The following is a 15,189-nucleotide window of genomic DNA, read 5'->3' as shown; positions in this document are numbered from 1 at the left end:
AAGTAGTCTTAAACTTTTGATCAGGACTGTATTTAATCATTGCTGACTCTGTGATCTGTGTATACCCAGCAATCAGTCACATGATCACCAGGATTATTAAAAGGCATCTGTCAGTAGACTTGTACCTATGAAACTGGCTGACCTGTTACATGTGTGCTTGGCAGCTGAAGGCATCTGTGTTGGTCCCATGTTCATATGTGTCCACAATGCTGAGAAAAATTGAATTTTTATATATGCAAATGAACCTCTAGGAACAATGGGGGCGTTGCTATTACTCCTAGAGGCTCTGCTTTCTCTGCAACTGCCGCACCCTCTGTGCTGTGATTAACAGGGCCAGGCAGGGAAAACATCATCACGCCTGGCCCTGACTTCTCCTAAAGTCAATCAAAGTTCAGAGGGTGTGGTAGCTGTAGAGAGAGCAGAGCCTCTAGGGAGTAATGGCAACGCCCTCGTTGCTCCTAGAGGGTCATTAAACATAATTTTTCTCAATATATATGAACAGGGGACCATCACAGATGTCTTCAGCTGCCAAGTGCACATGTAACAGATCAACTAGTTTCATAGGTACAAATATGCTGACAGATGCCCTTTAACATTTCTTGTATATTTTGTACATTGTGTTCCTCTGGTTTCACTAAAACATACATGGTGAATGGCAGAGATTAGCAATGGCACTCTAGCTGATGTGAAACTACAATTCCAGCATGCACACTTGGCTGGGAGGATGAAAGAAGGATTCTGGGAGTTGTAGTTTCAGAACAGTTGGAGTGCCGAAGGTTGCTGAATCCTGGCGTATGGGAAGCCTGATGGGAAGGCAGTACTACCACCTCCAAATGTCTTTGACAAGCTTTAATAGCATGGCTGTGTCTGTACATGTGATAACTTATGGACAGGCCAAGTAGTGCAATATATTTAAAATGCAACTCAACGTTGAAGCAGATTAAACATGTCCGCAGAGGTGATCAGTTTTTTATGAACCTTTGTAGTATTAAAAAAATATATATAATAATATCACTTAATTCTCTAGCCCTCTATCTCTCTATTACTGTCAGTTAGAGTTGGTGCTGGTGGCAGATATATGAGGATAATCAATAAATCTTGTCTATCATAGCTATACAGTACATACCTTTGAAGTTTTTCAGCTGATGATGCTAAGTGGCCCTGAATTTCTGGGGAGCATTTCCACCTAAGCCTTCTAGGTGCAGGGAGTTCACTCACAGAGTCTGCCCTTACTAGTTTTTTGGGACTGTTTTTCCTGAAAATTTCAGAAAAGGAGAGATTTATTAGGGTTTTACTAGACTTTTTACCAAAATGACACAAGGAACGGGCAAAAATAACAGACACCCAAACCAGAGCCATAAACAGTAATACAAGATATCTTATCCTAAAAATCTGTATAATTTCACCTTAGAACTGATTCACACTGGCGTTAATAGTTCCAGCAGGGTAATAGCCTGCTGGATCCGTAACTACCGTGCGGGTCCATTCACACGTCCGTTGTTTCTTTCCTGATCTGTTCAGTTTTTTGCGGAACAGATCTGGACCAGATCTGGACCCATTCATTTTCAATGGGTCCTGAAAAAAATTGGACAGCTCAATGTCTGATTTTTTTTCAGGACCCATTGAAAATGAATGGGTCCAGATCTGGTCCAGATCTGTTCCGCAAAAAACGGAACAGATCAGGAAAGAAACAACGGACGTGTGAATGGACCCTAAGTTTAAGTTGTAATTTATTGATCAAACCCTATGTTCATTCTGTGCTTACGGGTCCAGTGAGCAGTCGTTGACCATAACCTTTCTTGTAGGAGTGTGCATACAGTGATAGCTGTCACTCACAGATTACGACTGTCCACTGGTCTCCTAAGCCCAGAATAATTTGAGGTTTAAGGTCTTTTTACAGGGACCGATAATCAGGCAGATTACTGGGGGATGAGCATTTGTATAAATGATCATTCCTGATAATTGGCCTGTGTAAAAGGTGTCGGAGATCACCTGATGAACCAGCAAACTCTCCTTCATTGGGCGATCATATTGTTCTGCCAGCATTTAAAATCATGGTTCCTGTGTAGCTGCTTCATTCCTGATAATCTGCCTGATGATCAGTCCATGTAAAAGGACCTTTAGCTCAATGAATTTCAAATTATGCTGAACCTTTTCTCACAAAACTATATACAGTGGGATGCGAAAGTTTGGGCAACCTTGTTAATCATCATGATTTTTCTGTATAAATCGTTGGTTGTTATGATAAAAAATGTCAGTTAAATATATCATATAGGAGACACACAAAGTGATATTTGAGAAGTGAAATGAAGTTTATTGGATTTACAGAAAGTGTGCTATAATTGTTTAAACAAAATTAGGCAGGTGCATAAATTTGGGCACTGTTGTCATTTTATTGATTCCAAAACCTTTAGAACTAATTATTGGAACTCAAATTGGCTTGGTAAGCTCAGTGACCCCTGACCTACATACACAGGTGAATACAATTATAAGAAAGAGTATTTAAGGGGGTCAATTGTAAGTTTCCCTCCTCTTTTAATTTTCTCTGAAGAGTAGCAACATAGGGGTCTCAAAACAACTCTCAAATGACCTAAAGACAAAGATTGTTCACCATCATGGTTTAGGGGAAGGATACAGAAAGCTGTCTCAGAGATTTCAGCTGTCTGTTTCCACAGTTAGGAACATATTGAGGAAATGGAAGACCACAGGCTCATTTCAAGTTAAGGCTCGAAGTGGCACACCAAGAAAAATCTCGGATAGACAGAAGCGACGAATGGTGAGAACAGTCAGAGTCAACCCACAGACCAGCACCAAAGACCTACAACATCATCTTGCTGCAGATGGAGTCACTGTGCATCGTTCAACCATTCGGCGCACTTTACACAAGGAGATGCTGTATGCGAGAGTGATGCAGAGGAAGCCTTTTCTCTGCCCACAGCACAAAAAGTGCCGCTTGAGGTGGCCTAAAGCACATTTTGACAAGCCAGCTTCATTTTTGAATAAGGTGCTGTGGACTGATGAAACTAAAATTGAGTTATTTGGCCATAACAAGGGGCGTTATGCATGGAGGAAAAAGAACACAGCATTCCAAGAAAAACACCTGCTACCTACAGTAAAATATGGTGGTGGTTCCATCATGCTGTGGGGCTGTGTGGCCAGTGCAGGGACTGGGAATCTTGTCAAAGTTGAGGGACGCATGGATTCCACTCTGTATTAGCAGATTCTGGAGACCAATGTCCACAAATGTCCAATGTCCACAATGTGACAAAGCTGAAGCTGCGCCGGGGCTGGATCTTCCAACAAGACAACGACCCTAAACTCTGCTCAAAATCCACTAAGGCATTTATGCAGAGGAACAAGTACAACGTTCTGGAATGGCCATCTCAGTCCCCAGACCTAAATATAATTGAAAATCTGTGGTGTGACTTAAAGAGAGCTGTCCATGCTCGGAAGCCATCAAAACTGAATGAACTAAAGATGTTTTGTAAAGAGGAATGGTCCAAAATACCTTCAACCAGAATCCAGACTCTCATTGGAACCTACAGGAAGAGTTTAGAGGCTGTAATTTCTGCAAAAGGAGGATCTACTAAATATTGATTTCCTTTCTTTTTTGTGGTACCCAAATTTATGCACCTGCCTAATTTTGTTTAAACAGTTATAGCACACCTTCTGTAAATCCAATAAGCTTCATTTCACTTCTCAAATATCACTGTGTGTGTCTCCTATATGATATATTTAACTGACATTTTTTATCGTAACAACCAACGATTTATACAGGAAAATCATGACGATTAACAAGGTTGCCCAAACTTTCGCATCCCACTGTATCCTCCTTCCCTGACTTGCTGCCTACAGAATGGACTGCTTTTCCAATGGGACAGGTTCCCTTTTATGAAAAGTAATTTCCGACTTGATACCATTTGGTTCTTCATAAACTGCATTAATGACCTCCTAAGTTAATACTGTTTCTCATATGCTATAAGTGATGTGGAACATACAGCTTTTATTTTTTTTTTATTGTACTCCTTCACTTAAGCAGTTGAGTAAATTGTGTCTCTGACATTTAGCGGGTATTGTGGAAATGATGCACCTATGTTGTGAAGACCATGGGATTCAATGCAGCATTATATTTGGTCTTCCACTTACAAAGATTGCAGATTTCCAGATGAGAATATGTGTAATACCACTTATTCTGCCAGACGGTAAATGAACAGCAGAACCTACAAGGCTGTAATTTAAGCCATTCAGTCTGTAATACCATATTAATTTATTATTGTGATTGCTCATTATGTGTCATGAATTTATGAGCGACTTATGGGGGCTTTATCCAGGATAAGTTTGTTAATCCTGTCGGGTAAAATGATGCTGTAGAACTACAAAGGAATATTATTCAGCGGTTCCAATGGAAAATGAAGAACAGTGATTTTACTGCAATAGGTAAAATTCAAGATTATATTGTGAGCAAAACACTTTATTACAAAAAAGGACAGTACAGAATTTTTATAGTATGCCAAAGATAGAAACAACGATAGTATCTTAGACTTGATAAAAGTAATCAGTGGGGGTTCAGCTGCTGGCAGCACTTTCCGTTTCATCAGGCTGTCCCATTATCAGGATTATGGGTGCTTTAAGACATGACCTATGATTAAGAGCTTATTAAAGCGATTCTCTAGGGGTAGAAAAAAATGTCTGCTTTCTTCCAAAAATAGCACCACCCCTGTCCACAGGTTGTGTGTGGTATTACAGCTGAGCCTCATCTACTTCAGTGGAGCTGCAATGCAATGCCAGAATCAAGCAATGGAAAGGTGTAGGGCTGTGTTTGGACTACAGCAGCCATGTTTTTCAAATCCTGGACAACCACTTTAATCTTCTCAATGCTGCCCATATTTTATATGTTGACCGTCCAGGTGCAATGCTTTATTGCATAGTACCAAACAGGATGTACATGTAATTGGTGTCCCGCCTCAGCCGGTGATCGACTGAGTGGGCATTCTGGAGTGTCAAGCCGGGAATAGGAAGTGGCAGCGGCAGAGGATACGTGAGAGTCAGTATGGCTTCTTTTTTTACTTTTAAGCCACTGGGAGATATATTTTTAAAACATAATACTGCTTGACAACAGTTTAGGCTTGTGTACAGTTACTCCACCATGAAAACCCCTTTTCATGAAGCTTGTGGCCCACAGTTCTTGTGCTGATGTCAACTCTAGAGCAGTGATCTACCCGAGGATCTGTGATGCTTACTGTATGTGTCACACATTGCAGAGCTTGATCTCTTTAATATAAAAGTAACGTGGTTGAGTTAATGCCCACATGTTGTGATCAATGTCCACATGATTTTGCTAGTAAAAGTGAGGAATTACTGTTAAAACTTTGTGGCCACTGGCCACCACCTATGGACAGAATATTGGCTCTGTGTGGCAGCTGGATTGTTTGTTCTGATCATGATCATGCCACACTGTGCTTGTCTATGGAGATTGTATGGCTGTGTGATAGGGTGCCCATACACAGTGTGGCTGAGCCATATTATCCGCATCTGGATTACCAATAATTGCTGGTTGCACCTGTACATTTTATTGACTCATATGGCGAGTACAGGTGTTATCCAGCAAATACCTGCATTCTGCATGCATATCCCATGCCCGGGCCGCATGCTGTACTGTAGACTTAATTGGGGTCATTTATCAAACCGGTGTAAAGTAGATCTGGCTTAGTTACCCATAGCAACCTAACAGAATCCACCTTTCATTTTTGACAGCTCCTTTGGAAAATAAAAGGTAGAATCTGATTGGTTGCTGTGGGCAACTAAGCCAGTTCTACTTTACACCAGTCTGATAAATGACCCTAAATACACCTATTTGCAATGGCTGTGACTGAACATATGTGTGCATATTTTTGGACATATAATGTACTGCTAGGTATAAACCTAGCCTGTGATTTCGCTGGTAAATTCAATTAGTCATTAAGGCTGGGTTTCCCCATTAATGTATTTTTATGCATGTAACAGATCTCCTCCGTTGATGGATGCTCCTAGTGCTTCCCAAGGGCTCCAGAAAACACCTCAAAACCCCACATATCCCCATAAATTATACACTCATGGATAGCTCTGATCTGGGCGAACAACATATCCAAAAACCACTCAGATGCGAGCAGGGGTTCCCGAATTCCATGGAAGTCACATTTGACCGACCGCAAGCATGGCTTTCCTGCCCAAAACAGTTCCACAGATTTAGGCTGTGTGGCCGGTCTATCTTTTCCTTCAAAGTTAGTATATGGGCCATAATCCTGAGGCAAGAGGCTGGCAAACAGGCCCCTCCAAAACCCAGTGGCGAGGTTATTTTCGCCACACATCTCCCCCTCCCAGGGAAGACTAACCAGATACCTGACCTCACGCCGGTCGGTACCTGAGTTAGTCTGGCAGCCCACCCACAACCAAGTACTGGACCTGTTGAATTTCATAGCCTGTCTCTGTCCAGTGAGTCCACCAAGGTTGTGTTGGTAACTGGTACTCCCGGTCTCAGTGTTGCTCCCTGGCTAGGATGTGGAGGTTGCTTTGTGGGCAGGGAGCAGTGGTACTCTACCCTGGTGCCAGCGCATCAGCTAGGGTAGCCTGTGGGGAGTCAGGCTCTGGACAAGAGGATAGGGAAGGGCAGAGGCCGACTGCGCTCTGCCCAGATTCCAGCTCTTCCACTGGGATGGGGTCAGGGAATCCTACCCCCAGGATCTGGTTGTGGATCGGCTGTGGAGAGGAGCATCTGGGGGTAGGATCGGTTGTGGATCGACTGCCGTTGGGGATCTGGGCTGACCGCCCAGTATCCCTGTAGGGCCAGTGGAGAGACCTCGGTCCCATCTCCACCTGCCATATGGGGTTCCCACTAGGACCAGTCTATGAGGTCCCCTACCTCCGCAACTGGTACTGAAGCAGGGGATACTTCAGTCAGGTCTTCCCAGCTGTAGGGTTGTAGGTCTGGGACTGCCACCCAGCTCTCCGGCAGTGTATGTTGGGGCCGACTTGAGCTGAGGAAGTATTGGCAATCCTGCTCCATCTCCCACTCCATTGTCACTAGAGATGCCGGGTCTTGTCTCACCTCTCTCGCTGTAGCCCAATCATGCATACCCTCCCTGTAGTCATAGATATCCAAGAACCGGGACTCTCCAGCATTTCCGAACTCTGGTTCTGCGAAGGCCTCAAACAACAGACCAGGGCCATCGTAATCCTCACCCTCGGGTCTGTCATGCTCAGCCATCCAGGAGGAGTGCCAAATGAAGTACCACCAGAGTGCCTGGTAGGCGTCGTCTAGCCAAAGCTCCTTCCATACCAGGTTCTCGAGTTCTGTCACCCACTCATCCAAGGGCTGCTCTCCCAGAAGGGGCATTCACAGGGCCACTCACTGCTCCTTACTGGGGAGACTCTCGCCCCGCCGACGCTGTACATCTTCCAGGGCCTCGTGCCAGACGCCTTTCCGGACTGAATCCCTCCAGTCTGGGTCATCCTCTGAATCCCTCCAGCGTAGTGGAACGCTGTTTGGGAACTAGCTGATTCCATACTGCTGTAGCCAGAGGCTCTGTACGGGGACAAGCGTTGCCCTCAACTTTGAACATCCACGAACAGTGTCTCCAAGGTGCTTCTCGCACTAGGACGCCATTCCACTGCTGCTACCACTCTAATGGATCTCCTGGCACCCCGACTGGGTACCTCCGTTGATGGATGCTCCTAGTGCTTCCCGAGGGCTCCAAACACTCCACTTGACACTGTAAGCACTGCCGACCCCACGAACTTCCGCAGCTTGGTTGGGGTCTCGCCGTCTCCTACCCACCCTGGACCTATGACAAGGCTCCAGGCTCCAGTGGGTGAACCTATTTTACTTCAGCGAGCGGAGCAGGAACAAGCTCTTAAAAGTGCTCAGGGTTTATAGCTAGGGGAGTATACAGCATATAGCAATCCCCAGTGTAAATGCAACCTTTCCGCCCACACATGAGACGAGCCTCTATGTTGAGGGTAAAACAGGAACTTCCTTTAATGGGGCTACATGTCAGCCTTTTATACAGGTCTTCCAGCAAGGGACACTCACCCCAGGGACCTTGTGGAAGACTGAGACAGTTTTTACATTAGCCAATCACATGCATTTACAGTGTAAAAACACTCGCAGCAATTGTACACAACCCCCCCGCCTGTGACACAATTAACAAAATACAATGGGCTCTGCCTGTGATACAATTACCAAACACAATTAACTTAATCACTCACAGGCAGAAAACACAAATTTTTCCCAAAACACAGAAAACATCTCAAAACCCCACATATCCCCATAAATTATACATATTAATGGATAGCTGTGATCTGGGCGAACAATATATACAAAAATCACCCAGATCCTAGCAGGGGTTCCATGGAAGTCACATTTTACCGACCGCATGCATTTGACCCGACCGGTCTATCTTTTCCTTCAATGTTAGTATATGGGCCATAATCCTGAGGCAAGAGGCTGGCAAAAAGGCCCCTCCAAAACCTAGTGGCAAGGTTATTTTCGCCACAATGCAGTTTTTGTGCAGGAATGGATAATAAAGTGAGGACTTCTCTTTTTGAATCCACTTCTGATTTGGGCATCAAAAAGCCTGAATTTAGAAACCCAGTCTAATAGTTAGTTTAAATGTACTTACCTAAAAATGTTAACTTTATATGTCACAGACAACTGCTTCATTGTTAAACTTGACCAGAGGAAGAAAACTTCTGCATACTGCTTCCATCTGAATGAGAGCCAGTGAATGGGTCCGCACCGAGCCGCAAAAACTGCGGCTCGGATGCGGACCAGAACAACTGTCGCATACATGAGGCCTTATACTGACATATTGCTTTCAGAATAATTATGCGGAACCAGGTAATGCAGAGACACAAAGCATTATAAATCATTATAATGCTGTGCGATATGTGAAACGAGCAGTGTCCATAACGGGAAAACATGCTCCCACAGCTCATCAGAAAGAAGCCACATTCTGAGGACCAACAGAATAATATAGAAACCAGTAAATGTCAAGTACATTTCAATAAGAAGAAGACAGTGTAACATACAGTATAGCAATATCTACACTTATAGAAGAAAAAAGCCTGGCATGGTGTGAACTCACATGTATTTTAGCAGGTGTTCTGTACACTGTACAAGGACTATTCCATCAAAGGGTGAATGTTCACATATGGTTCCACAAACTCCATCTCTGCCCACAACAAACTAAAAAATGAGAAAAGAAAATAAATGTGGTAAGCCGTCTAGGTAAAGCATTTGGGCAGTGATGGCTAACCTCCGGCACACCAGCTGTGGTGAAACTACAACTCCAAGCATGCCCCATTCATTTCTGTGCAGCCAAGCAAGTGTGCATCTTGGGAGTTGTAGTTTTACCACAGCTGAAGTGTCGGAGGTTAGCCATCACAGGGTTAGGGTATTGTGCACCCTCAATTACTTTTGCAGATCGCACCAATTAATTATATTAATTATGTGAAGTTGTTACTGAATGCTACTTGTTCACAATAGGTCTGAAAAAACATACGTATAGAAAATATGGAGTATTCAAAATAGTCGATGTTAATTGCAGATCAAGTGAGTCTCAGTTTATCAGGATAAGGGCTCACAGAGCCGTAGCCGTTTTTGCGGTCCACCAATTGTGGATCCGCAAAACACGGATACCAGCTGTGTGCTTTCCGCATTTTACGGATCGGTATGTCCTGTCCTCTTTTAGAACTGCCTATTCTTGTCTGCAGAACTGGCATTCAGTACGGATGGAGAGAGCATACGGTGTGCTGTCTGTATCATTTGTGGCCCTATTGAAATGAATGGTTCCGCATGTGGACCAAATCTACGGTCATGTGCATAAAGCTTAACTGGGTGAATTTCCACCTATTATCAATGCTCCAACACCGTTCCATTCTAGCTGCACTCTTGTGGCTCTGTGGAAGGGGGAATAGGGTTCCCCATTCTAGGTATCAAGGGGGACCCTGTGGTACCACGATCTAAAATTAATCAGCTGTCAAACATAAGGTGAGAAATGCTTTAACCTTTAATAGACAGTCATTTATTTCTCTTTTGTTTGGGTCCAGTTGTATTTAGCTTCATTTCATTTTTTATTCTCACTCAAAATGTATTTAACAAGTATTGCAAGAAATAGAGCCTATCATTTTGTGTGGTGAGCTGCTGAACAAATCGTGTGGGTATGTGCCTCTCCCTGAGAGTGAAGATTGATGCTCTACAGTCTAATATTTTATATTAGACTCATTGTCTGATGATGAAAGAACATAACCTGCATTATTATTACTCTGTTTCACTGTCTCTTTCTTTGGTGGGACCCAATCATTGCTATTTGTACAGAAGGCTTTTCAGAGATTGCAGGACCTTTATTTCCTCTTTTTGTTACAGTTTGGACATCTGTTTGCTGTCAGATTGATTTTCTATTATCTGTATGTTAAGGACAACATTGAAAAGAATAGACTTGCACTTTAATATCACTGAATTTATTTTAAGTTAGGATGGAATAAAATTTATATTTTTTTTTTATTAAATTGGCAGCATTGGGAGAATCTATAAAAACTTGCAACACTATTGTTGTCTGAATAATTTAATGTAGATTTAGGGACCTAACACAGAATGTCTGCCCCGTGTCCTGTAATATTCCCAGTAATACGTAATGGGGGATAGCCCTAGTTCCCCCTCCTTCCATGGTGTTCCTTCTTCTATTTGTTATTGCCCTGTTGGAGTGCCCCCCACTGTTGTCTGTATATATATTCCCCTACTTGTACCGCTTGCTTGTTCTAAAATGTTGCCTATCTAACTTGTGATGGTTATTGGGCTGCTGTATCCAGTAGTGCCGCCAAGTTCTGCCAGAATTGTTGGCCACCAGGTGGTATAGTGTGCTTGCCATCTACCTGCAGGAGAAGGAGTCCAGCATCAATGCAGGCCTACATAAGGCTTGATGGTGATGCCGGACAGTGAGATAGCGCAGACATTGCTCTGTGAAATTTCTTCGTAGGGATAGAAGAAAAGGAGAGCATATTGTGTGGAGGAAAAGCTTCATAATTGGATTAGAGTAATTAGGGGATATAATAGGCCATCCTGTAAAGATGTGTTTTCAGGTAGCCACTAAAACTGTTGGAGTTGGGAGTTGATTGGACTGGTAGAGCAGAAGGGTACAATCGCAACAGTACTTCTCCTGCATTACAGAGTGAATGTTCTAGAGTTAAAGTAAATGGATTGTGCAGTGGATTAATATTTATGACCTATCCTCAGGATAGGTCATCAATATCATTTTAGCGGGGAACTCCCAACACCCTTGCCAATCAGCTGTTTGAAGAGGTAGCGTTGTTTGAGCGCTGCTGACTCTAATTATAGAGAGTCGGACCGCCCCCCACCCCCCCGGCTGATCTGATACTGATGATAGGTCATCAATTTTAAGCCTCTGCACATACCTTTAACAATATATTTTGGAACTATTTGCCACCATGTATTCAAAAGTTAAGCTGATGTTGCACTAGAATTTCAAATAACATTGTCTGGTTCCTTAACAGAGATTGGGCCTCTTTTTAAAAGAACTTGGACTGCCTCTGAAGATTTGGACACATTCCTCCTACTAGTGTCTCAAATACTGAGAGAAGAGAGCACAAAAAGCTAACACAGCCAGGAGCAGTGTGCAGTCAGATGTAGCGGAATAGCCAGCTATGTACCAGAGTTTAATTAAGACTATTTAGGATTTATTTTTTATTTTGCATTTAAATAGCAAAAATTTTCAGTGCAAAGTTGTCTATAGCCGGCAAATCCCATCACGACCCTCTAAAAACAGGTACATGCAAGGTCATACCGTATGTGAGATGTGATTAATTATTCAAAGTTTCATAAAGTAAATGTATCATAGTGTGCAAGTTTGTAAGTTTAAATGTGTTACATCATGTACAATTTAATCTCCACAAGAGAAAATTAATAGATCCAGAGAAAATTAGATGTGTTTTTCATAGGTTAGGAAAAGGAAATCTTTCTCATTTTAATGAGCTTTCATATACTGTACATGAGCCAATACCCTAGCAAACAAAAGGTCTAAGGGGATCTTATCTGATTACTTTTGTAATTTTGGAGCTGAGAACAGATGGAAGTGGTTCTTTTCCCACATAAATTCTCTGTGGTCCATTTTGCTATATGCATATTTGTCTTGAAACATCTGCGTATTTGCTTTTTGTTTATTACATATCTGAACAAAGTCCAGAATGAAATGGTTGACAAAGATGAAACATATATAAAAGCACATTAGTTTTTTTTTTAAAGTAGTACCATTTATTCTGAAATAGCTGCATATGAAATAATGGGAAGATGGCTGAATGTGCTGGAGACCAGATTCTTGGTTATACCCATTATAGTTAATGCAGCACAAGATATTAGTGGACCTCTAAAATATGAAATTACCTGCATAGGTTTGTCATACCATCGATTGCCTCCATTTTTGTCATACCCTCCTCCATGAAGAATCTGCAGCGCCCTGTTGGCTTCATTAAGCTCTAGCCCTGTTGGTGAATCCAGGCAGACTAGACACATACACCGCTCAATCATATCTAGAGAGTCACGGTTTGTGGAATCTGTAAAATAAATGTTAGAAAAAGACGGTGAAGGTGACCATGGAAGTAGAAGCAAAATGTCTCCACACTTGCCTGCACTGTTCACCACGCTTGACTGACAGTTACAGGCACAGTTTAAAAAGTTTCATCCTTTTCTTTCCTTTACATACTGCCTTAGTTCATTTCCAAAGGTCTCCAATTTAGACTCATAAGTCCACAACGTAGTATTAATAGAACATGGTTGCTTTTTCCCATTAACAGCACCACATTTGTCCACATTTTGTGTGTGGTATTTCAGCTTAGACTTAACTGAGCTGCAATACCAGACATAACCCATGGACAGATGTGACACTGTTTTCTGAAGAAAGGAACTATGCTTTTCTAATCCTGGACAACCTGTTAACATAGTTATACACTATAGATTTTGGATGGCTGAAAAAGCCAAAGTAGCCCATTTTCTGACAACCATTAGCACCTTTTTGTGACACAAACGGGTGTGACAGATATGTCATGGCAGATATCTGTCTAATGTTGATCTGTTTTCGCATTTGGGTGCTGTCATTAAAAAGTCATTTAGGCCGAACCACAAATCTGCACCCATCAATAGAAGCCTAGTCTAGGCCACAGATCATCCCAGAGATCGATTGATCACTTTGTCCGAACTGTCATTTGACTTCTCACGTATCAGACGACAATCTTCACAGACAATCCATGAACGACAAGTCTGAAATCTCGAATTATGAACAGGATTAGTCCACATTTCACATGTCCACTTTCAGTGTTCAAGTTGATTTTTGCCTTTTTATCCCTATCCTTTTGTCAGTAATGGGTTATTTACGGCTGCACATACTGTACTTTAAAACAAATAGCGTCTTCTTATATTGGAGGACAAAAAATCGGTGTCACTTTTTCTAATGTAAAGTTAGAAAGCCGTTGATACTGTATTTCTTATGAAAACTGGGAGTTTATCTGGTGGTAGCAGTTTTGGTGGTCTACCAAGTCTTGGATTGTTCTTAGGATTTGCAATCCTTACCAAAATTCCCACAGAAAAAAACATGTAAACACATCCTAACGTTGTTAAATGCAGCATAGCAGAGTATAACTTTTATGTGTATTATCCAGGTAGCATTATTTATACTCCTTCTTTGTACTTATAACTTAGTCTGGCCATACACATGAGATAACTGTTGACTGAACTCTCGTTTGGCCGATACCGATGTCTGTCATGACTCCCGGGCATATGTGATGATTGGGGAAAGGGATGAAAGCCACTGCCAAACAACACTAAAAAGACTTCATTTTGAAATCCAAAATGCCCAGTCCTTATCTCCCTTCCAGTCAGCCTTTGACCTTTAGCCTTAAGGGAGAGTGGAGAGAACACTATAGACTTGAATAGTTGGCTGAACACGCCAAAATTGTTTGGTTCAGCCAACATAGATCAAATGTTTATATCCAGCTTTACTGATTCCCAGGCAATATCAGCACTTTGTACCTAACAGATTGTAATTTTCAATAGGCAGGATCATCTCTGCTTTTATTTCATTCTAATAGAAATGGTCAATAATATTTGTCATTTTTGTATGTGCACTTCTTGCTCTTCCTACTGGAGCTGTGGAATATGTTGGCACTATATAAAAAAGTGTTAGAATTATTGTAATAGGGCTTTCACAGTTTTGTTACTGACCCATTATGAGCTACACATGGATTTCTTATTTTTAAGTTACTATGACTTTTCTTTATGCTTATTAGTAGGTTTTACTCGATCATCTACAATATAAAATAACTTAGTGCTTTTCTGTTCCTCTAGTTGCTGTTAATTGTATTTTACTAGATATTACCAGTTGGTATGTATTAAAATGGATATGTGAGATTCTTAAACCTACATTAAAGGGGAATCAGTAGGTCATTGCATGCCTCGAATACACTATGGATCAGTTGGTAAATGTGGTAAATAAATACCTTGTTCATCATTTATTTAACTCTTTGTCCTTAGTTCACTTACACTCTGCTTTTTCATCATTCACCAAGCTTACCCTTATTTTGTAGGTTGTAGCTTGTCATGTTAACAAATGAGCTGTAGGTACTTTGTAAAAATAAGGGCTTGATTTAACTACTGTAGCTTAAAGAAAATGTGGAATTTCATGCTGCGGTTATATATGGACATATTTACTATTTGGATTCTTCATTACCAGATCCCTAACTATTCCACTTTTTGTGCAAAAATTTAATTTCTATATAGATGACTTTTACTGGTTAACCTGTTTATGCTTGTTTTATGAATTAAATGGTTCCAAAACGTTCTCTTCAGGCTGATATGTAAGAAAACATAATGACAACCTTTCAATCTGAGAACTACAAGTAAGACTAGCCTCTGATGGATTTCAGACTACTACTATGCTTCCATAAGAAATTGTTTGTAAGTTGCAATCAATGATTTCACATATTTTTCACTCTATAAGATGCACTTTTTTCCCCGTCTTATCAAGTGAAGCGCTCATTAGTACAGTAGGACCAGAGAGCAGTGAGTGTATTGTTGCTAGCGCTGGTATTACTCGGCACTCTCTGGTCTTCTTCAGGTGCTGTGTCCTGATAGTGTACAGCATCAGG

The 15,189-nt window shown here is 41.7% G+C and overlaps 1 protein-coding gene across 1 annotated transcript in view; it reads right to left on the bottom strand.

Annotated features, from left to right (window-relative positions):
* The window catches only part of CHAT (choline O-acetyltransferase), a 91,794-nt gene that overhangs the window by 36,017 nt on the left and 40,588 nt on the right, over positions 1 to 15,189 (bottom strand). The window contains exons 7-9 of the mRNA XM_040438407.1: positions 12,434 to 12,603; positions 9,123 to 9,223; positions 1,127 to 1,255 (exon numbers count right to left, since the gene is read on the bottom strand). Of these exons, the coding sequence (XP_040294341.1) occupies positions 1,127 to 1,255; positions 9,123 to 9,223; positions 12,434 to 12,603 (400 nt within the window). The remainder of the gene's footprint in view (positions 1 to 1,126; positions 1,256 to 9,122; positions 9,224 to 12,433; positions 12,604 to 15,189) is intronic.

This window comes from Bufo bufo, chromosome 6, assembly GCF_905171765.1.
Source record: "Bufo bufo chromosome 6, aBufBuf1.1, whole genome shotgun sequence".
Lineage (NCBI taxonomy): Eukaryota > Metazoa > Chordata > Amphibia > Anura > Bufonidae > Bufo > Bufo bufo.
This window is presented reverse-complemented; position numbering and strand designations above follow the sequence as displayed.